Source organism: Somniosus microcephalus, unplaced genomic scaffold (assembly GCF_052327205.1).
Source record: "Somniosus microcephalus isolate GS21.2 unplaced genomic scaffold, FLI_Smic_1.0 unresolved_chr5, whole genome shotgun sequence".
Taxonomy (NCBI): Eukaryota; Metazoa; Chordata; class Chondrichthyes; order Squaliformes; family Somniosidae; genus Somniosus; species Somniosus microcephalus.
Genome location: NW_028225183.1, coordinates 58249754 through 58274568, shown reverse-complemented (window position 1 = coordinate 58274568; position 24815 = coordinate 58249754). Strand labels below are relative to the sequence as shown.

Genomic DNA, 24815 nt, shown 5'->3' with positions numbered 1-24815 from the left:
ATTGCATTGGAATATCAGTTTGCAAGACAATCGTCATTTGCAATGCAATAAAATATTGCAGTGGAATATCACTTTGTAATCTAATAGTTATTGGCAATACAATAGCACATTGCCATGGATTATATAACTGCATTATGATCACCATTGCAATGGAATACGACATTGCAACATAGTAGTTATTTGAAATGCAATAGAACCTTGCAATGGAATAAAGCTTGGCAATATAAAAGTCATTTGCAATGGAACAACACATTGCAATGGGATATCGATTTGCAATATGATCGTCATTTGCTCTGCATTAGAACATTGCAATGGATTTTTGCTTTGCAGTATAATAATCATTTGCAATGCAATTGCACATTGCAAAGGAATATCACTGCTATATAATCGTCAATTGCAATGCAATAAGACTTTGCAATGGAACATCACTTTGCAATACAATAGTCATTTGCAACATAATAGAACACTGCAGTGGAATATTACCTCGCACTATAATAGTCATTTGCAATGCATTAGCACATTGAAATGGGTATGATCGTCATTTGCAATGAACAAAGCATTGTAATGCAATATCACTTTGGAAATAATAGGAATTTGCAATGCAACAGAACATTGCAATGGAATTTGAGTGCAATGTTAATGTCAATTGCAGTGCGATAGAATATTGCAATGGAATATCAATTTGCGATGTAATAGTCATTGCAATGCAATGGAACATTGCACTAGAATATCAGTTTGCAATATAATCGCCATGTGCAATGCAACATTACATTGTAATGGAATATAACTTGGCAATATAACACTAATTGCAATGCATTGCAACATTGGAATGGAATATCAGTTTGCAATATGATCGGCATTTGCAATGCAATAGTCCTTTGCAATGGAACATCGCTTTGCAATATAGTAGTCATTTTCAGTGCAGTAGCATTTTGCAATGGAATATCACTTTGCAATATATTAGTAACCTGCAATGTAATACAAAATTGCAGAGTAATATCACTTTGCAATATAAAAGTCATTTGCAATGCAATTCTTCATTGCAATGGAATATTACTTTGCAATATAATAGTCATTTGCAATGCAATAGGACATTATAGTGAACTATTACCTTGCAAATTAGTGGTCATTTAAAATACAATAGCACATTGCAATGGAATATCACCTTGCAATATAGTAGTCAGATGCAATGCCACAGCACATTGCAATGGAATTTTGCCTTGCAGTATGATAGCCACTTGCAATGCATTAGAACATTGCAATGGAATATCACTTTGCAATATAATAGTCATTTGCAATATAATAGCGCTTTGCAATGGAACATTGCCTTCAATATGATCATTTGCAAAGCAATAGAACATTGCAAACGAAATCGCTTTGAAATATATTAATGATTTGCAATGCTGTAGGATATTGCAATGGTATATCACTTTGCAATATAATAGTCATTTGCAATGCAATAGGACATTGCAATGGAATATTGCTTTGCAATATAATATTCATTTGCAATGCAATAGGACATTGTAATGGAATATCACTTTGTAATATGATCATGATTTGCAATGCAGTCGAACTTTGCAGTGGAATATCACTGCACTATAATAGTAATTTGCAATGCAATAGAACATTGCAGTGGAATATCACCTTGCAATATCATAGTCAGTTGAAATGCATCAGCACATTGCAATAGGCCCATTCTACACAACCTCTCATCATTGGACAGCCCTCTCATCTCAGGAATCAACCTAGGGAACCTTCGCTGCACCGCTTCCACGGCAAGTATATCCATCCTTAGATAAGGAGATCAGAACTGTGCACAGTACTGAAGGTGTGGTCTCACCAAGGCCCTGTACAATTGTATCAAGACTTCCTTACTCTTATATTCCAACCCACTTACAATAAAGGCCAACATACAATTTGCCTTCCTTATTGCTTGCTGTACCTGCATGCTAGCTATCTGTATTTCTTGCGTGAAGACACCAAAATCTCTCTGAACACAAACAATTAAAATTTCTCACCATTTAAAAGATATTCTGTCTTTCTATTCTTCCTTCCAAAGTGAATAACCTCACATTTCCCTGCAATATACTCCATCTGCCACCTTACTGCCCACTCACTTAGACTAGCTATATCCCTTTGCAGACTCGTTGTGTTCCCCTCACAGCTTTCTGTCCCACCCAGCTTTGTATCATTTGCAAACTTCGATACATTACACTTGGTCGAGTCATCTAGGTCATTAATATAGATTGTAAATAGCTGAGGCCCCAACACTGATCCATTTGGCACTACAGTACCTGCCAAGCTGAAAAAGATCCATTTATCCCCACTCTCTGTTTTCTGTCCATTCACCAATCTTCCCTCCATGATAATATATTACCCCCAACCCTATGAGCCCTAATCTTGTGTCGTAAGTTTTTTTCTGGCTCCTTATCGAATGTCTTTTGGAAATCCAAACATACTACATATACGTATTTCTCTTTAATTACCCTACTAATTACATCCTCAAAAAACTCTAATAAAATTGTCAAGCACGATTTCCCTTTCACAAAATGGCTGACTCTGCCTAATCACCTTATGATTTTCTAAGTGACCTGAAACCACTTCCTTGTCAATGGATTCCAATAATCTGCCGACGACTGATGCCAGACGAACTGGCCTGTAGTTCCCTGATTTTTCACTCCTTCCTTTTTTGAATAGCGGTGTTATATTTGTGACCTTCCAATCCGCTGGGACCATTCTGGAATTTAGGGAAATTTGGAAGATCAAAAATAATGCATCCACGATCTCTTCAGGCACCTCTTTTAGATCCCTAGGATTTAGGTCTTCAGGTCCAGGGGATTTGTTAGCTTTTAGTCCCATTAGTTTCTCTGTTATTTTTTCTCCACTTATATTAATTATATTAAGTTCCTCACCCTCAATAGCATCTTGGTCCCCCACCATTTTTTGTATGCTGAGAATCATTTTGGAATTCTCTATCAAGTCTATTACGTGGCACTTCATTAAACGCCTTTTGAAAGTCCAGATGCACAACTACCATCAATCCTCTCCGTTACCTCATCAAAGCACTCAATCAGGATTGGCAGACACATTGAGACATTAAAACAAGCTGTGCTGGCTGTCATTTATTAATCCATATTTTTCCAAGTGACAGATAATTTTATCCCGTAATATGGCCTCTTGTAGTTTCTGCACCACCGACATTAGGCTGAACGGCCTTCAGTTACAGGGTTTATCCCTCACTTTTTATTAAACATGGTGTGACATTTGCAATGCTCCAGTCCTCTGGCAACACTCACATATCCAAGGAGGTTTGAAAGATTGTGGCCAGAGCCGGCAATATTCTACCATTCCTTCCCTAACAGACCCTCATATGGTCTGGGTAAATGTTCTAATTTTCTGTGGTACAAAATGTGCAGATATGAAATGGGTTAACTGAAGCTGTTTGTTCGGTGACAGTAATTAATGTCAGTCTGCACAGGTTAACTGAAGCTATTTGTTCACTGACTGTAATTAGTGTCAGTCTCTGGGTACTCTAATTGTATCAGTGCAGTGTTTCCCTCTTCTATTAAAAGGGACACCATTCAATGTGTTATCCCATAGTGTCAATGTGAGCATCAACTCCGGCACTGACAGGGATCAGCGCACTGCTCCACAGAGAGGGAGTCAGAATATGAGAAGAGTAGATTGGAATGTTAAAACAATGGATCAGAATCTAACAACAGTAGATTGGAATGTTACAACAATGGGTAGGGCTTTCATCGGGGAGATGGAATATATTGATGCAAATTATGATACACCACAGTTACAAAGCCGGATCTATGAAGCACTTGTGATTATTCAACACTTTTACTATCCTCTCCTTGCTGCGTTTGGTGTTCCTGGTAAGCTTCTCTAACCAACTATTCAATTAACCATGTTTTATTGTATTGCTGTGTTGTTATTTATTATCCTATCCTTGCTGCTGTGGGTGTTCCTGGTAAGTCTCTCTATCCGTCTGTTCTATTAACCATGTTTTACTGTATTACTGTTCTTCTGATTTACTCTCACCTCCTTGCTGCGGATGTTGTTCCTGGTAAGTCTCTGTATCCAGCAGTTAGATCTGGTAACCATTTACCACTGCATTATTGTGCTTGTCCTTTAAATCTTGGGAAAACCAAAACCATTTCTTATGTCGTCGTCACAAAATCCATTCCCTATCTAGCCACTCAGACCCACTCTCTGGCCAACGTCAGAGGCTGAACCAGATTTTCGCAACCTCGGCGTTCTCGTTGACCCTGAGCTCGGTTCCGACCTCGTATCCTCTGTACCACCAGGCCTGCCTACTAGCACCTCCATTATATCGACCACCTCAGCCCTTCTGCTGCATAAACCCTCATCCGTGCCTTCGTTAAATCCAGGCTCGACTATTCCTATGCTTTCCTGGTGGGCCTCCCCGTTACAAGCCTCCATAAACTGGAGTCCACATGCTACCCATATCCGAACAGGCACCAAGTCACGTTCAGCCATCGCTACTATGATCACTGACATTGGCTCCCGATCCGGCAACACCTCCATTTTAATATTCTCATCCTTTTGATCAAATCCATCATGGGCTCACCACTCCAATTATTCCCATAGTCCTGCATATTGCTCCCCTTCAAGTATTTATTCAATTCCCCTTTTAAAGCTAATTTATTTCCCTCTGTACCTCTCCCAGTCTGTCAATCTCTATTTTACTTTCTCTCCTTACCTCTTTTCTCTCTCTCTCTGTCTCTTGCTCATGGAATCATGGAATAGTACAGCACAGAATGAGACCATTCGATCCATCGTGTCCGTGCTGTGTCTTTGAAAGAGCTATTTAATTAGTCCTAATATTTTGCCAGTGCCCTGTAAATATTTCCCATTCAACTAATTATCCAATTGTATTTCGAAAGTTGCTTTTGAATCTTTTTCCACCACGTTCTCTGACAGAGCATTCCAGATCACAACAACTCACTGCAGAAAGAAAATCCTCCATCTCTCCTCTCTTTCTTTTGCCAATTACCTTAAATTTGTGTCCTCTGGTTACTGACGATTCTGCCACTAGAAATAGACTTACTTACTCTATCAAACAGATCATGATTTGGAAGATTGATATTAATTCTCCCCTTATGGAAAAGGACAAAGATAGACCAGGTGTAAAAGTTCTCAATTGGGAAAAGGCCAATTTTACTAAGCTGAGGAGTGATTTAGCAAAAGTGGACTGGAAGCAGCTGCTTGATGGGAAATGAGTGTCTTTGCAGTGGGAGGCATTCAAGGAGGATATAGCGAGGGTTCAGAGCAAATATGTTCCCAGAAAGAAAAGGGTGGGATTTTCAAATCTAGAGCCCCCTGGATGTCAAGATGCATACAGGATATGAGAAGGAACAAAAGGGAATCCTTTGTCAGACACAGATAGCTCAATACTACAGAAAGCTTAGAGGACTTTCGAAAGTGCCTGATTGAAATTAAAAAGGCAATTAGGAAGGTAAAGAAAGGTCATAAAAAAATGGCACGCAATATCAAGGAAAACCCAAAGATGTTTTATAAATACATTAAGAGCAAGAGGATAACTAAAGCAAGAGTATGGCATATTAGGGACCATAAAGCTAACATGTGTGTGAAGGCAGAAGACGTGGGTATAGATCTTAATAAACAATTTACATCTGTCTTCACAGCACTGGGGTAAGGCACACATTGTTGTTAAGGAGGTAGAGTGTAAAATATTAGATGAGATACATAGTGAGAGAGGAACTATTAAGGAGTTTAGTATAATAGCAAAATACTGCAGATGCTGGAAATCTGAAATAACAACAGAAAATGCTGGAAATACTCAGCAGGCCAGGCAGCATCCGTGGAGAGAGAGACAGAGTTAACGTTTCATGTCTGGGACCATTCATCAGAACTGGAAAAAGCTGGAGATGTAACAGATATTAAGCAGGTGCAGAGACGCGGGGGGGGGGGGCTGTTAGGAGGGGAGGAAGGAATTGTAAGAGGCAGGAAAGATAACATTATGCAAATGGGAATGGCAAATATCATACTGCATGAAAAATGGGGGCAGGGAGAAATAGCTGAAATTGTTGAACTCAATGTTGAGCCCGGCAGGATGCAAAGTGCCCAATCGAAAGATGAGGTGCTGTTCCTCGAGCTTACATTGAGGTTATTTGAAACAATGCAATAGGCCGAGGACAGAGAGATCAAAGTGGGAGTGAAGCGGTGAATTAATGTGACAGGCGACCGGAAGCTCAGGGTCAACCTTACGGACTGAACGGAGGTCTTCCACAAAGCGGTCGCCCAATCTGCGTTTGGTCTCCCCAATGTAGAGGAGACCGCATCGGGAGCAGTGAATACAGTATACTACATTGCAGGAAGTACAAGTAAATCGCTGTTTCACCTGGAGGGGGTGTTTGAGGCCCTGGACAGTGGGAAGGGAGGAGGTAAAAGGGCATGTGTTGCATCTCCTGCGCTTGCACGGGAAGGTGCCAGGTGAAGGAGATGAGCTGTTGGGGTTGATTGATGTGTGGACCAGTGTGTTGCGGAGGGAGCGGTCCCTTCGGAATGCTGAAAGGGGAGGTGAGGGGAAGATGTGTTTGGTGGTGGGTTCACGTTGGAGGTGGCAGAAATGGCGGAGGATGATCGGTTGAATGTAGAGGCTGGTGGGGTGAAAGTTGAGGACAAAGGGAACCCTATCGTGGTTCTGGGAGGGAGGTGAAGGGGTGAGAGCAGAAGTGCGGGAAGTTGAACGGGCACGGTCATGGGCGGTGTCAACCACGGTAGAGGGGAATCCTCGGTTGAGGAAAAAGGAAGATATGTCAGAAGCACTAGTATGGAAGGTCGCATCGGCAGAACCGATGCGGTGGAGACGGAGAAACTGGAAGAATGGAATAGAGTCCTTACAGGAGGCAGGGTGGGAGGAAGTGTAGTCCAGGTAGCTGTGGGAGTCGGTGGGCTTGTAGTGGATGTTTGTTGAAAGCTGATCGCCAGAAATGGAGACAGAGAAGCCAAGGAAGGGAAGGGAAGAGTCAGAGATGGACCATGTGAAGGTGACAGAAGGGTGGAAATAGGAAGTAAAGTGAATGGACTTATCTAGTTCAGGGCGAGAGCAGGAAACGGCACCAATACAGTCACCGAAGTACCAGAAAAAGTGGTGAGGGTGGGGACCTGAGTAGGACAGGAGCAAAGAATGTTCCACATATCCCATGAACAGGCAGACATAGCTAGGGCCCAGCGGGTTCCCATAGCAACACCTTTAATTTGGAGGAAGTGAGTGAAGTCAAAGGAGAATTTCTTCAATGTGAGAACAAGTACAGCCAGGTGGAGGAAGGTGGTAGTTGATGGGGACTGGTTGGGCCTCTGTTCAAGGAAGAAACGGAGCGCCAGAAGGCCGTCCTGGTGGGGGATGGAGGTGCAGAGGGATTGGACGTCCATAGTGAAAAAGAGATAGTTGGGGCCAGGAAACTGGAAACTGCTAAAGTGACAGAGGGTGTTGGAAGAGTCCCAAATGTAGGTTGGAAGAGACTGGACAAGGGGAGAAAAAATAGAGTTGAGATAGGAAGAGATAAGTTCCATGGGGCAAGAACAGGCTGAAACGATGGGTCTACCAGCGCAGTCCGGTTTACGCATCATGGGAAGGAGGTAGAAGTGGCCTGTGTGGGGTTGGGAGTCTATGAGATTAGCGGCCATGGAGGGAAGATCTCCACAGGAGATGAAGTCAGTGACACACTTGGAAACAATGGTTTGATGTTTGCTAGTGGGGTCATGGTCCAGGCGGAGGTAGGAGGAGGTGTTGGAGAGTTGCCGTTCAGCTTCCACATGGTAGAGCTCGGTTCGCTAAACAGCATTAGCATCATCCTTTTCAGCAGGTTTAATGATAATGTTAGGGTTGGATCGGAGAGAATGGAGTGAGGCAAGTTCAGAAGGAGTTAGGTAGGAGTGAGTGAGGGGAGCAGAGAAATGGAGACAGCCGATGTAACATCGGCAGTTAGCAATGAAAAGATCTAGAGAGGGTAAGTGGCCAAAGGGAGGGGTCCAAGTAGAACGAGAATTTAGAAAGCGGGAGAAAGGATCAGCCGTGGGGGGGAAGACTCCTGGCCAGAGAAGTGGGCATGGAGAGGAAGGCGATGGAAGAAGAGCTCAGCATCGTGCCGAGCTCGAAATTCATTCTGAAGGGGGCGTAAGGGAATGAAGGTCAGGCATTTGCTGAGGACTGATCGTTCGTGGTCGGAGAGGGGAAGGTTAGAGGGGATAGTGAAAACACGCCAGGGGGTGAGTTTGGAAGAGATGGGATCAGAGGAAAGTAACGGGGAAGAAAGTTCGGCGCGGGGGCTATGGTGTCCATGAGTTGATGAAGCTTGTGATCCTTGACATCAGAAAGGAAAAAAAATGTTTTTTGTTGAAGCGTCAGATGAGTCGAAGGATGAAATGGAACTGTGGACCAGACAGCATTGAAATAGAATGCATTGGTGCTGCTGAAGAGAGAATGATTTTTGCCATTAACATTTGCAACATTTTATCTGTCCTGCCTCTTACAAAAGTATAGGGTGTTCTTTCAATTCCTTCCTCCCCTCCTAAACCGCCCCCCCCAAATGTCTCTGCACCTGCTTAATATCTATTACATTTCCAGCTTTTTCCAGTTCTGATGAAGTGTCCCAGACCTGAAACGTTAACTCTGTTTCTCTCTCCACGGATGCTGCCTGGCCTGCTGAGTATCTCTAGCATTTTCTGTTGTTATTTCAGGAGTTTCGTGTCATGCAATGCAGATAAAACTCAAGACCCGGATGAAGTTTTTTAAAAAGGGAGAAAGGGATTGACCAATTACAGGCCAGTCAGCCTTAGCTCGGTGGTGCAAACATTACTGGACGAATTCTGATGGCCAGTATAAATCGGCAGTTCGAAAGGCATGGATTAATCAAGGACAATCAGCATGGATTTGTTAATGGAAGGTCGTGTCTGACTGCATTTTTTGCAGAGGTAACGAGGAGTTTCATTATGGGTAATGCATTTAATGCAGTCCACATAGATATTAACAACGCCGTTGAAAATGTCCCACATGGCATGTGACTCAAAAAAGTTAAAGCCCATGGGATCCAAGGGCAAGTGGCAAGTTGGCGGTGGCAGTGGACGTGAGGGGAGCGAGGCAACGGCGGGGATATATAGAGTGGGAGAGGTGCAGGTAGGCCCCACAGCGGTGGCAGCGGCGGTCCTGAGTGGAGCGAGGCAGCGGCGGCGATTTAAAGAGTGGGAGTGGCGCAGGTATGCCCCACAGCGGTGGGGGCAGCGTACCTGAGTGGAGCGAGGCGGCGGCGGTGATATAAAGAGGCAAGGAGCAGGTAGGCTTACCAATCCCCGAGCTCAAAGGGACGGAGAGAGAGAAGTAAAAAGTAATCGAAGTGTGACGTCACCAGAAAGCAGGTAAGTGATTGGTTGGTGAGTATTTCTCTCTTCCTCATTTTTTCCAAAATTAAATCTTGTGGTTTCTAGTCTTTAGGGTGTCTGTAGTGTAGCAGGGACTGCTGGTAAACCAAGGCCCTTATGTATATCATTTAATTGTATTGTAATTGGTGGAATTGATTTGATTTAATTTAATTTGAATTCATTAAAGGGTACTCCATGGCAGGAGTGCTCGGCCACATGATATGCTCCTCCTGCACTATGTGGGAAATCTGGGACAGTTCCTGTGTCCCTGACGACCATGTGTGCAGGAAGTGTTTCCAGCTGCAGCTAATAACAGACCACATTGCAGCGCTGGAGCTGTGAGTGGATACATACTGGACCATTCACGATGATGAGGAGATCTTGGATAACATGTTTAGGGATTTGGTCACACCGCATGTAAAGGCAGCACCGGCAGTAAGGGAATGGGTGATCACCAGGCAGAGTTGTAGGTGCAGGCACATAGTGCAGGGGTCCCCTGTGGCTATCACCCTCTCAAACAGATATACCACTTCGGATATTGGTGAGGGAGATCACTGATCAGAGGAAGGCAGCAGCAGCCAACTTCCTGGCACCGTGGGTTCTTTCTGCTGCACAGGACAGGAGGAAAAAGAGTGGCAGAGCTATAGTAAAAGGGAATTATATTGTAAGGGGAATAGATAGGCGTTTCTGCGGCCGCAAACGAGACTCCAGGATGGGTTGCTTCTGCTGCACAGGACGGGAGGAAAAAGAGTGGCAGAGCTATAGTAATAGGGGATTATATTGTAAGGGGAATAGATAGGCGTTTTTGCGGCCGCAAACGGGACTCCAGGATGGTATGTTGCCTCCCTGGTGCAAGGGGCAAGGAGATCTCAGAACGGTTGTAGAACATTTTGGAAGGGGAGGGTGAACAGCCAGTTGTCCTGATGCATATAGGTAACAAAGATATAGGTAAAAACCCGTATGAGGTCCTAAAAGCTGAATATAGGGAGCTAGGAGGTAAATTAAAAAATATCACCTCAAAGCTAGTGATCTCAGGATTGCTCCCAGTGCCCCGTGCTAGTACGAGTAGAAATAGAAGGCCATTTCAGATGAATACGTGGCTAGAGGAATGGTGCAAGGAGTAGGGATTCAAATTCCTGGGACATTGGAGCCGGTTCTGCGGGAGGTGGGACGATTACAGACCGGACGGTATGCACCTGGGCAGAACCAGGACCGATGCCCTAGGGGGAGTGTTTGCTGCTGCTCTGGGGGAGGATGTAAACTAAAATGGCAGGGGGTAGGGACCCTGAGCAGGGAGACAGAGGAAAGGGAAACGAGGATAGAAGCAAAAGAAAAGAAGTGGAAAAATAAAGGTGGCAGTCAGAGAAATCAAGGGTATAAATCAAACATGGACACAGTAAATAATAATTCTTAAATGTGTAAGATTGTTAAGAAACAAGCCTGAAGGCCTTGCGTCTTAATGCGAGGAGCATTCGTAATAAGGTGGTTGAATTAGCTGCACAAATAGAGGTAAACGGATATGATATGATTGGGATTACGGAAACAGGGTGATGAAGGCTGGGAACTCAACATCGAGGTGTATTCAATATTCAGGAAAGATAGGCAATAAGGAAAAGTAGGTGGGGTAGCATTGCTGGTTAAAGAGGGGATTAACACAATTGAAAGGAAGGATATTAGCTCTAATGATGTGGAATCTGTATGGGTAGAACTGAGAAATACCAAGGGGCAGAAAACGTTAGTGGGAGTTTTATACAGACCTCCAAACAGTATGCGGATGTTGGGGATGGCATTAAACGGGAAAGTAGTGACGTGTGCAATAAGGGCATAGCAGTTATCATGGGTGACTTTAATCTACATATAGATTGGGCTAACCAAATTAGTAATAATACTGTGGAGTAGGAATTCCTGGAGTGTATACGAGATGGTTTCCTGGACCAATAGGTCGAGGAACCAAGTAGAGATCAGACCATCTTATACTGGGCATTATATAATGAGAAAGGATTAATTAGCAATCTAGTTGTGCGAGGCCCCTTTGGTCGGAGCGATCATAATATGATATCATTCTTCATTAAGATGGAGAGTGAAGTAGGGTCCTGAATTTAAAAAAAGGAAACTACGATGGTCTGAGGTGCGAGTTGGGTAAGATTGATTGGGCAATGTTACTCAAAGGCTTGACGGTGGATAGGCAATGGCAAACATTCAAAGATTGCATGGATGAACTACAGAATTTGTTCAACCCTGTTTGGCATAAAAATAAATCAACCGTGGCTAACAAGGGAAATTAGGGATAGCATAATATCCAGGAGAGGACATAAAAATTGACCAGAAAAAGCAACATACCTGAGGAGTGGGTGCAGTTTAGGGTTCAGCAAAGGTGGACAAAGGGATTAATTAAGAGGGGGAAAATAGGGTATGAGAGTAAGCTTGCAAGCAACATAAAAACTGACTGTAAAAGCTTCTATAGATATGTGAAGAGAATAAGATTGGTGGAGTCAAGCATAGGTCCCTTGCAGTCAGAATCAGGGGAATTTATAATGGTGAACAAAGAAATGGCAGTTCAATTAAATACATACTTTGGTTCTGCCTTCAAAAGGAGGACACAATTAACCTCCCAGAGAGGTCGGGGAACATAGCATTTAATGAGAGGGAGGAACTGAATTAAATCAGTATTTGTAGAGAAAAGGTGTTAGGGAAATTGACGGGATTGCAGGCCGAAAAATCCTACGGGCCTGATAATATACATCCTAGGGTACTTAGGGGAGTGGCACTAGAAATAGTAGATGCATTGTTGGCCATCTTCCAAAATCTATAATACTCTGGAACAGTTCCCATGGATTGGAGGATAGCTATTTTAACCCCACTATTTAGCAAAGATGTTAGAGAGAAAACGGAGAATTATAGCCTGATAAGCCTGACATCGGTAGTGTGGAAAATGCTAGAGTCCATTATAAAACATTTAATCGCAGAGCAATTGGAAAACAGTGACAGGATTGGACACAGTCAACATGGATTTACAAAAGGTAAATCCTGCTTGACTAATCTACTGGAATATTTTGAGGATGTAACTGGTAAAATAGATAAGGGAGAACCAGTGGATGTGGTGCATTTGGACTTTCAGAAGGCTTTCGATAATGTCCCGCATAAGAGATTAGCGTGTAAATTTAAAGCACATGGGATTGGGGTTAAAGTACTGTCTTTGATAGAGAACTGGTGGGCAGATACCAAGCAAAGAGTTGGAATAAACAGATCTTTTTCCGAGTGGCAGACAGTGACTAGTGGGGTTCTGCAGGGTTCGGTGCTAGGACCCCAGCTATTCACAATATATATAAATGATCTAGACAAGGGAACTAGATGTTACATCTCCAGGCTTGCAGACGACACAAAGCTGGGTGGGCGTGTGTGCTGTGAGGAGGATGCAGAGAAACTCAAGTACGAATTGAACTGGTTGGGTGATTGGGCAGATCCATGGCAAATTCTATAAAATGTGAATAATTGCGAGGTTATCCGCTTCAGTGGCAAAAACAGGAAGACAGATTAGCAATATATTGGGAAAAGGGGAAGTGCAATGAAACCTGTGTGTCCTTGTGCACCAGTCGCTGAAGGTAAGCATCTAGGTGCAGCAGGCGGTTCAGAAGCCAAATGGTATGCTGGCCTTCGTAGCGAGTGGATTTTAGTACAGGATCAAGGAATTCTTGCTGCAGTTGCGCAGGGCCTTGGTGAGACCACACCTTGAGTATTGTGTGCAATTTTGGTCGCCTTATCTGAGGAAGGATGTTCTTGCCATGGAGAGAGTGCAGCGAAGATTCACCAGACTGATACCTGGAATGGCAGGAATGACGTATGAGGGGAGATTGGCTCGATTAGGCTTATATTCGCCAGAGTTTAGAAGAATGAGAGGGGAGCTCATTGAAACTTATAAAATTCTAACAGGACTAGACAGACTAGATGTAGATAGGATGTTCCCGGTGGCGGGGGAGCCCTGAACCAGGGGTCACAGTCTAAGGATAAGGGGTAAGCCATTTAGGACTGAGATGAGGAGGAATTTCTTCACCCAGAGAGTGGTGAACCTGTGGAATTCTCTTCCACACAAGGCAGTTGCGGCGAATTCATTAAATTTATTCAAGAGCAGTTGGATATATTTCTTGAGGCTAAAGTGATCAAGGGGTATGGGGAAAAGGCAAGGACAGGGTACTGAATTTGGATCATCAGCCATGATCTCATTAAATGGCAGAGCAGGCTCGAGGGGCCGAATGGCCTAATCCTGCTCCTGCCTTCTATGTTTCTTTGTTTCCATGTAACTGCGTTGCAAGAAGCCCAGCTGGGAGTATTCTAGAATCAATGAATCCTAGAAAGTTACAACATGGAAGGAGGCCATTTCGGCCCATTATGTCTGCGCTGGCCAACAACGAGCTCTCCAGTCTAATCCCACTTCCCAGCTCTTGCTCCGTAGCCGTGCAGGTTAGAGCACCCCAAGTGCACATCCAGGTACATTTTAAATGTGCCAGGGTTCATACCTCTGCCACACTTTCATTTAGTGACTTCCAGACTCCCACAAACCTCTGTGTTAAGAGATTTCCCCTCAAATCCCCTCTAAACCGTCCCCCAATTACTTTAAATCTGTGCCCTCTGGTTTTCGACCTCTCTGCTAATGGAACTAGGTCCTTTCTATCTACTTTATCTATGCCCCTCATAATTTTATAGACCATAATAAAGTCTTCCCTCATCCTCCTCTGCTCCGAAAAAAATAGAGCCAGCCTATCCAGTCTTTCCTCATAGCTAAGATTTTCTACACCCGGCAACTTCCTTGTAAATCTCGTCTGTACCGTCTCTAGTGCAATCACATCTTTCCTGTAATGTGTTGACCAGAACTGCACGCAGTAGTCTAGCTGAGGCCTATCAATTATTTTATACAGTTGAAGCATAACCCCCTGCTCTTGTATTCTTTGCCAAGGCTAATAAAGGCACGCTTTCTGTATGCCTTCTTAAACACCTTATCGACTTGGCCTGCAACCTTCATGGATCTGTGGACATGTAATCTAAGGTCCCTTTGTTCATCTACACTACTCAGTGTCCTACCATTCGCTATTAATCTAGTAATGGGGAATCAACCAGAGCAGATAAGTGAAGGAAAATTAGGGAAACACCTGGGCAATAGCGACCATAATGTAATACGCTTTTAGATGATAATTGAGAAGGACATACGTATGACGAAAACTAGGTTCATTGATTGCAGAATAGCAGAACTTGACGAGCAGAGAATAGAACTTGGGAAAATGAAATGGGCAACAATATTGGCAATTAACGAAGTAGACAGACAATGGGAAACATTTAAAACAGTGTTCAACGGGGAGTAGGAACTATATATTCTGTGAAACGGAAAGAAAAAGCCAAACACTAATGAGACACCCTGGATGAAACAAGCCATAAGGGAACTATTGAGAATAAGGAAAGAAGCATTCATTAAGTTCATAGACAGCAGGGGAGTGCATGATAAGGGTGAATATGAAGAGATTAGGAGAGAATTTACAAAAAAATAGAAAAGCAAAGAGGAACTATGAACTTAAATTATCAGGAAGCATTCATTAAGTTCATAGACAGCAGGGGAGTGCACAATAAGGGTGAATATGAAGAGATTAGGAGAGAATTTACAAAAAATCGATAAGCAAAGAGAAACTATGAACTTAAATTATCAAGAATATAAACCAAAATAGTAAAATATTTTGCAGGCACATCAATAAAAAAGGAAGGCTCGGATGGGAATAGGGCTATAAAGCGATAGACAGGATGATACCACAGGTAATGATAGAGAGATGGCAGAAACACTAAATAATTATTTTGCTTCAGTATTTACCAAGGAGATAGAACATTACATTTGATGATGAGATTAGTAATGAGATAAGTGCATTTAAAATAAAAGAGGGGATATATAATAAATAAACTAATCAAATTCAAAGAGGATAAAATCCCTGATCTGGATGGATAATTGTTTAAAATAGTTATTTCATGTAATTTAGTTTATTTAAAAATGTGACTTTTTAAAAATGTGTTTTAAGCTTTAGTGCTGTTTTGGGGCCGTATTAATCATAACTTTTGACAGGTCTTCCTGTCAATCTTATGAATGGAGCAGTCCCTGCTCCGATTGGATCCCCGTGGCCCACGTGATCCCAGGGGATGCTTCAAACTAACTGCGCCCCTGGGATATGCAAGCACTGCGCGCCGGCAGCTGGAATAGGTCCAGGATCAGAATTCCACGGGGGCCCACATCTCAACGGCCGACGCGCTAGGTAAGTGCAGGTCGGGGGCTTACACCCGCGGGAAACCCCCGACCCGAATTTCTGGGCCAATGGATATTCTAACCAGGAGCAGGAATCCGAATGGGATTTCCCCCTCCCTAACACAGGGGCACAGAAGCGAATTGCACCGCTCCAAATGCTGACTGCTCCCGGTACACGACGGCTACCTGAGAGGTTCTGGTCCTTTGTGTCCCTGGCACCTCTGGCAATGCATTTGCCTGCTGGGCGAAAGGTAAATCTATCGGTTAATCTCTCCTTGATCAAACATCTGATACTTTGCTGTTGTATATATCCCCATTTGATCTCTTGATTCCACAATACATTCCCGCTTATTCTTACAATGAACCCAGTATTCAGCTCCACCGGTAATAGATTTAGATTGTGTTATTGAATGGAGCTAGTGAGTTGCAGATTTCACCCCGAATTCCATCAAACTGCTGCTTTTGCTCCGAGAATGATGAATAATTTCCCTGTATATTTCCCTTCCTCACAGTGAACTTAATGAATATTGTGATCCTGTCTCGGGGAAAGTGCCGTCTCTCCAAATGTGTCACTCGCTACCTGGTGGCCATGGCAACGGCGGATCTACTGGTCGTTATCCTCGATCTGATATTGCGGCACATTCCGATTGTTTATTGGGTACAATTTAGTTTCTTGCGGTCCATCCCCGTGTGTAATATTCACGCCGTCATGCTTTATGCAGCGACAGACTCTTCTGTCTGGTTCACCGTCACTTTCACCTTTGATCGATTTGTGGCCATTTGTTGCCAGAAGCTGAAAACTAAATATTGCAGCGAGAAAACAGCGGTTGTGGCTCTGGGAACAGTGACTGTGCTGAGCTGTTTAAAGAACATCACCTGGTATTTTATGTTCACCGCTTATTATTGGCTTATGAACGTCCCCTGGTTCTGTGATGTAAAATTTGATGTTCAGGTGTCACTATTCTGGACATCAATCGAGCTCCTTCATTATATTCTCACCCCGTTTGTCCCATTTGTTGTGATTCTGCTGCTCAATGCTGTCACCGTCAGGCACATTTTAGTGGCCAGCAGAGCCCGCAGGAGACTCCGGGGTCCCAGCAGTGGAAAGAGTCCCAGAGACCCAGAGATGGAGAGCCGCAGGAAATCCATCATTTTACTGCTTGTTATCTCGGGCAATTTCATCCTGTTATGGGCAGTGTTTATTGTGTATTCTATATGGAACCGGATGCTGTATTTCGGGGATGTGTATGCAATTCCACCTTCTTATTTACAGGAAATGGGATTCATGCTGCAGCTGCTGAGTTGTTGCACAAACACGGGGATTTATGGCGTGACCCAGACTAAGTTCAGAGAGCAGATGAAGAATATGGTGAAATATCCCTTTACACTGATTGTAAAATTCATTAAAGAATGAGATGAATCATAGAATCATAACTGCACAGAGGGAGGCCATTTGGCTCATCGATTCCATGCCGGCTCTCTGTGGAGCAATCCAGTCAGTCCCATTCCCCCGCTCTATCCCCGTAGCCATGCAAGTTTATTTCCCTCAAGTGACTATGCAGTCTCCCCTTGAAAACATTGGGTGTCTCCGCTTCCAACACATACGTCGGCAGTGAGTTCTAGCTCCTCACCACTCGCTGTGCAATAACACTTTTCCTCACGTCACCCCGTATCTCATGTCCAATACCTTAAATCTGTGTTCCCTAGTCCTTGTACCATCAACTGGTGGGAACAGCCTTTCCCCACCCAGCCTATCCAAACCCGTCATATTCTTGTGCACCTCTATCAAATCACCCTCAGCTCCCTTTGCTGTAATGAAAACAAATCCAGCTTCTCCAACCTGACCTTATAGCTAAGATCCCCGATCCCAGGAACCATTCTGGTAAATTTCCTATGCACCTACTCATGGGCCTTCACATCCTTCCCAAAGTGAAGTGACCAGAATTGGACGCAATACTCCTGTTGTGGCCTAACCAGCGCTTTATAAAGGTGCAGCATAACTTCTCTACTTTTTTCTCAATACCTCTAATTATGAAGCACAAGCTCCCAAATGCTTTGCTAACCACTCAGTCAATATGTCCAAACACCTTCAGGGAGCTGTGCACATTAACTCTCAGGTCCATCTGTCCCTGCACACACTTCAATACTGTGCCATTAAGTGTTTATTGCCTCTCCTTGTTCCTTCTGCCAAAATGCATCACCTCACACTTCTCTGTATTAAATTCCATCTGTCTCTTGTCTGCCCATTCTGCTTGACTTTCTATGCCATGTTGCAGTTGATTGCTATCATCCTCGCTTTGATGTCATCAGCAAATTTAGGAATTCTACTCTGTATTCCAATATCTAGGTCATTTATGTATATCAAAAAGCAGTGGCCTCAGCAAAGACCCTTGGGGAAAACCACTGTCTACCATCCTCAGTCTCAAAAAAAGCCATTTACCACAATTCGCTGATTTCTGTCCTTAAGATAAATCCTTACAAAGCTGTCACTGACCCATTCAACCATGAACCTCAATTTTGTTAACCAGCATTCACATCCAAGCCGCCCACGGGGCATGAGATCGGCGAAATCACACGCGCACTCACACACTGTTTACGCTGGGCTCCCTTGGCCTGACATTGTGGTGAACCGCTCTCCCTGGGCCACCCGTGGGGTCGGTGATCGGGGACATTCACACGCTCACACTCACACTGTCTAAACTGGGCTCCCTGGGGCTGATATTGGGGTGAGTCGCTCTCCCGCGGGCTACCCATGGGGCCGGTGATAGGGGACATTCACACGCTCACACACACACTGTCTACACTGGCCTCCCTGGGCCTGATATGGCGGCAAGCCACTCTCCTGCAGTCTGCCCATCCGTCCGGTGATCGGGGGCATTCACAGACTCACTCTCACACTGTCTACACTCGGCTCCATGGGCCTGATATTGCGCTGAGCCACTCTCCCACGGGCCGTCCGCGGGGCTGGTGATCAGGAACATTCAAACACTCCGTCATACACGTTCTACACTGGGAACCCTGGGCCTGATATTGTGGTGAGCCGCTCTCCCCAGGCCACGGGACCAGTGATCTGGACAAAAACACATTCACCCACCCACTGTCTACACTGGGCTCCCTGGGCCTGATATTGTGGTGAGCCGCTCTCCCATGGGCCGCCCGCGGGGCCGGTGATCGGGGACATTAACACACTGACTCACACACTGTCTACACTGGCCTCCCTGGGTCTGACACTGGGGTGTGCCACTCTCCCTCAGGCCGTGGGGCCGGTGATCGGGGACATTTACACACCCAATCACACACTCTCTACAATGGGCTACCTGAGCCTTATATTGTGGTGAGCCTCTCTGCCCCAGGCCGCCCGCCGGGCCGGTGTTCGAGGCCATTCACATGCTCGCTCACAAACTGTCTACACTGGGATCCCTTTGAGGGACGCGGCCATCTGTCAGGCCCTTCTGGAAAGGAACCAGTGTCCTAAACAAAAATGACCGCCCCTAACGAGCCACCGGAAGCAGCACATCTCCCGTGCGCATTAAGTTGGTGGCCGCCCTACCTAGACAAAGATGGTGGCGCTGCTCACTGAACAAAGCAGCGGGACCCGCCATCCACCCCGCTGCAAGATGGTGGCACCGGCGCACCGCTGCAAGATGGCGGCACTGGCACACTGCAGAATGATGACTGCTCTGGGACCCCGCAGAAAGATGGCTGCCCCTGGACCCCGCATGAAATGGTGGCTCTATGGCCCTGCACAAGAATGTCGAATTTCACTCTGGGCCTTTTTCTGGCGGCGACAGACGAGCAGCAGTAGGGCAGCATCAAATGGAGGCCGGATACGGTGATGGTACTGCGAGGGGTTGCAGCCCGGCCTGGCCCGAGCGACAGGAGCCCGAGCAGCCTGGAGGATGCCTGGCATCATTTCAAAACTTTACAAATCTTTATAACCCTTTATAAATCATGATGACGATTAATAAATCATTAAGAGGCATTTTAAACAATTATGAAAATTAATAAGTATTTTTAAGAATTCATTCTTGGGATGTGAGTGAGGCTCACAAGGCCAGTATTTATTGCCCAGCATAATTGCCCTTGAGATGGTGGTGGTGAGCCACCTGAGACTAACGAGTGTCTTGCTGGGCCTTTTCAGAGGGCAGTGAAGAAGCAACCACATTGTCGAGAGTTATATTTCGGCCAGACCGGGTAAGGACGGCAGATTTCATTATCTAAAGCACATCAGTGAACCAGATGGGCTTTTACGACATTCCGGTACTTTCATGGTCACGATTACTGATATTAGCTCTTTGTTCGAGGTTTGTTGAATTAATTGAATTTAAATTCTCCAGCTGGTGGGATTTATGAACTTTGGATCATTCATCCGTTGTACTAGTCCAGCAATATAACCACTGTGCTACATAACCATTCAAATATATCACTGTTCCTTCATCGACACTGTCTCAAACGCCTGAAATTCCTTCTGAAAGTGTATTGTGGGAGCATCTTCACAACACGGACCACAGCAGCTCAAGATGAAGGCCCACCATTGTCTCATGGGTAAATAGGGATGTGCAGGTAATACCGGCCTTGACAGCCTCACCCATATCCTGAGAACAAATAGATAGAAATAATAAAATAGGAATAACATCAATGATTCTGTAATTCATGGATTGAATCCAGGATCAGAGTGGGGCATCAAACTCCGTAAACAAATTGTCAACACAACTTGGTCCACTAATTCTATGGTTCTATGATTGATACCACTCACACTTTCCCAATTTGCCTATCCTTACAAAATATGGTTGATAATCTATCACATATTACCAAAATTGAAGCCAATGGGTTAACAGTGGCAATGACAACAGTGACTGATGTGGGGAGTAACAGACCAGAGTGAGGCATATATCTGAGTGTAACAGTGAGGGGTGTGGAGTATATTAAAGTGTTACAGTGAGGGCTGTGGGGTATATCAGAGTGTTACACTGAGGGGTGTGCGGTATAGCAGAGTGTTACAGTGAGGATTGTGGTTTATATCAGAGTCTTACAGTGAGGGGTGTGGAGTATATTAGTGTGATACCGTGAAGGTTGTGGGTTATATCAGAGTGTTACATTGAGGGCTGTGGGGTATATCAGAATGTTAAGTGATGTGTGTGGTGTATATCGTTGTGTTGCAGTGAGAGGTTTGGTATATGCAAGGGAGCATTATTGTGAGGGGTATAGCAGAGTGTTACAGCGAGGCGTGTGGAATATATCAAAGTGTTGCCGTGAAGGGTGTGGGGTATATCGGTGTGTTACAGTGAGGGAAGTGTGGTGTATAGCAGAGTGCTATAGAGAGGGGAGTGGGTTTACATCAGAGTGTTAAATGCAGGGGTGTGTGGTATATCATACTGTTATTGTGACGAGTGTGGGTTATATAAGAGTGCTATAGAGAGGGGTGTGAGCTATATCAGGGTGTTACAGTTATGGACGTCGGGTATATCAGAGTGTTACAGTGAGGGTTGTGGGCTATAGCAATGCGTTACATTGAGGGGTGTGGGGTATATCAGAGTGTTGCAGTGAGGGGTGTGGGGAATACCAGAGTGTTACACTGAGGGATCTGAGTTTTATCAGAGTGTTAGTGTGAGGGGTGTGGGGTATATCAGAGTGATACAGTGAGAGATGTGCTGCATATCAGCGTGTTACAGTGAGGTGTGTGGGCAGTAAGAGAGTGTTACAAGGGTGTGGGTTATATCAGTGCGTTGCAGTGAGATATGTGGGTTTTATCACAGTGCTACAGAGAGTGGCGTGGGGTATATCATTGTGTTAAGGGGGTATGGGATAACTCAGAATGTTACAGTGAGGGATGTGGGCTGCAAGAGTGTGTTGCAAGGTTATGGGGTATATCAGCGTGCTACAGTGCAGTGTGTGGATTATATCAGAGTGTTAAACTGAGGAGTGTGGGGTTATCAGAGTGTTAGCGTGAGAGATGTGGTGCATATCAGTGTTACATTGAACGCTGTGGGTTTATCAGAGAGTTACAGTGAGGGTTGTCGTTATATCAGTGATACAGTGATGAGTGCAAGGTATATTAGCGTGTTACAGTCAGATGTGTGTGGTATATCAGTGTGTTACGAGGTTGTGGTCTATCAGAGTGTTACAGTGTGGGGTGTGTTGTATATCAGAGAGTTACGTGTGTGTGGCGTATAGCAGAGTCTTACAGTAAAAATGTTGTGTATATCATAGTGTATCAGAGTGTTACACAGAGTTGTGGTCTTTTAAATCGGTGTGTTAGAGTGAGGGGCTTGGGCTATATCAAAATGTTGCAGAGAGGGCTGTGGGGAACCTATGATTTTCACAGGGGTGTGTGGTATGTCAGAGTGCTACAATGAGGGTATTGGCGTATCTCAGATTGTTACATTGATGGGTTTGGGTTATATCAGATACCTCAAAGGTAGTAATCTCTGGATTGCTACCAGTGCCACGAGCTAATAAGTTTAGAGAGAGTAAGATAGATAAGCTAAATACGTGGCTTGAGCAGTGGTGCAAGGGAGAGGGATTTAAATTCCTGAGGCATTGGAACCAGTTCTTGGGGAGGAGTGACCTGTACCAAGGGGACGGTCTACACCTGAACTGTGAGGGAGCCGATGTCCTCGGGGTAATATTTTCTAGGGCGGTTCGGGAGGATTTAAACTAATTTGGCAGGGGGATGGGAACCTAGGTAGTGGAAAAGAGGGAAGTCATATGAAGTCAGAAATAGATGGTAGAAAGGTGAGAAGCAATAAGCAAAGGAGAGAAACACAAAGGGCCAAACTAATTCATAATGAGAGTGTGAAAAAAGCAAGCCTGAAGGCTTTGTATCTTAATGCTAGAAGCATTAGGAACAAGGTGGATGAATTAGTTGTGGAAATAGAGGTAAACAAGTATGATTTGATTGGGATTACAGAAACGTGGCTGCAGGGTGGGCAAGGCTGGGAACTTAACATCCAGGGATATACAATATTTAGGAAGGATCGGCAAAAAGGTAGGGGAGGTGGGGTAGCATTGCTGGTAAAGGAGGGGATTAATGCAATGGAAAGGAAGGATATTAACTCGGATGAAACGGAATCTGTATGGGTAGAAATGAGAAATAGCAAGGGGAGGAAAACGTTAGTGGGTGTGATATATAGGCCTCCAAATAGTAATATGGAGGTGAGGGAAGGCATAAAAAGGGAAATTAGAGAAGCGTGCGATAAGAGCACAGCTGTCATCATGGGTGACTTTAATTTACATATTCATTGGACTACCCAAATTAGTAAAAATTCTGAGGAGGAGGAATTCCTGGACTGTTTTCGGGACGGTTATCTGGACCAATATGTCGAGGAGCCGACTCGAGATCAGGCCATTTTAGACTGGGTATTGTGCAATGAGAAGGGACTTATCAGCAATCTTCTTGTACGAGGCCCCTTGGGTCAGAGCGATCATAATATGATCGAGCTCTCAGTCGAGATGGAGAGTGAGGAAATTGAATCAGAGACTAAGGTCCAGAACTTAAATAAAGGGAATTACGAGGGTATGAGATGGGAATTGGGTAAGATTGATTGGGTGGTGTTTCTGGGGGGATTGACAGTGGATAGACAATGGCAAGCATTCAAAGATAGAATGGAAGAATTCCAGAACATGTTTATACCGGTTTGGCATAAAAATAAACCTAAAAAGGTGACTCAACCGTGGATAACGAGGGAAATTAGGGACAGCATAAAATCAAAAAAAAGGGCATATCAACTGGCAAAAAAAAGCACCAGACCGGAAGATTGGGGGCAGTACAGGATACAGCAAAAGAGGACAAAGGGATTAATCAGGAAGGGGAAAATAGAATACGAAAGTAAACTTGCAGCAAACATAAAGACAGACTGCAAAAGCTTTTATCGGTATATCAGGAGGAAAAGACGGGTAAAATCCCAAGTCGGTCCCTTGCAGTCCGATTCGGGAGAATATATAATGGAGAATAAGGAAATGGCAGACCAATTAAACTCATACTTTGGTTCTGTATTCACAAAGGCGGACACAAATAACCTCCCAGGAATATCGGCAAACATAGGGACTAATGAGAGGGAGGAGCTGACAGAAATTAGTATCTCTAGGGATATGGTGTTGGGTAAGTTGAGGGGACTGAAGGCCGACAAATCCCCGGGGCCTGATAAACTACATCCTAGGGTACTTAAGGAGGTGGCCCTGGAGATAGCAGATGCTCTAAGGATCATCTTCCGGAACTCCATTGACTCGGGAACTGTACCCGTGGATTGGAGGGTAGCTAATGTTACCCCAATATTTAAAAAGGGGGGTAGAGAGAAAGCAGGGAATTATAGACCAGTAAGCCTTACATCGGTTGTGGGCAAAATGCTAGAGTCCATTATTAAGGATAAAATAGCGGAGCACTTGACAAATGGGGAAAGGATCGGACAGAGTCAACATGGATTTACAAAGGGTAAATCGTGTTTGACTAATCTGCTGGAATTTTTTGAGGAAGTAACTGGTAAAATAGATGGGGGAGAGCCAGTGGATGTGGTGTACCTTGACTTCCAGAAAGCCTTCGATAAGGTTCCACACAAAAGATTATCATGCAAAATTAAGGCTCATGGGATTGGGGGCAAAGTATTAACGTGGATAGAGAACTGGCTGGCGGATAGAAAACAGAGAGTTGGAATAAACGGCTCGTTTTCGGAGTGGCAGGCAGTGACCAGCGGGGTGCCGCAAGGATCTGTCCTGGGACCCCAGCTGTTCACAATATATATAAATGATCTGGATCAGGGAATTGGATGCAATATTTCCAAATTCGCTGACGACACTAAACTAGGAGGAGGGGTGGGCTCTGATGAGGATGTCAGGAGGCTACAGTGCGATTTGGACAGGTTGGGGGAATGGGCGGATACGTGGCAGATGCACTATAATGTGGATAAATGCGAGGTTATCCACTTTGGGGGTAAAAACAGGAGGGTAGATTATTATCTAAATGGCAATAGATTGGGAGATGGGGAAGTGCAGAGGGACCTGGGTGTTCTTGTGCACCAGTCACTGAAGGAGAGCATGCAGGTGCAACAGGCGATTAAGAAGGCAAATGGTATGTTGGCCTTCATATCAAGGGGGTTCGAGTATAGGAATAGGGATACCTTACTACAGCTGTACA

At 44.5% G+C, this 24815-nt stretch overlaps 1 protein-coding gene and 1 pseudogene across 1 annotated transcript; both read left to right on the top strand.

Moving 5' to 3' along the window:
• The first annotated feature begins 9606 nt into the window (after positions 1–9606).
• LOC147088304 (uncharacterized) lies at positions 9607–10676 on the top strand (annotated as a pseudogene).
• A 5572-nt stretch (positions 10677–16248) lies between these two features.
• Positions 16249–17099, top strand: LOC147088303 (G protein-coupled receptor 142-like). The gene has a single exon (XM_085977959.1). It carries the CDS (start codon positions 16275–16277, stop codon positions 17097–17099), a length of 825 nt encoding a protein of 274 aa, XP_085834085.1. The 5' UTR covers positions 16249–16274.
• Positions 17100–24815: the final 7716 nt, after the last annotated feature.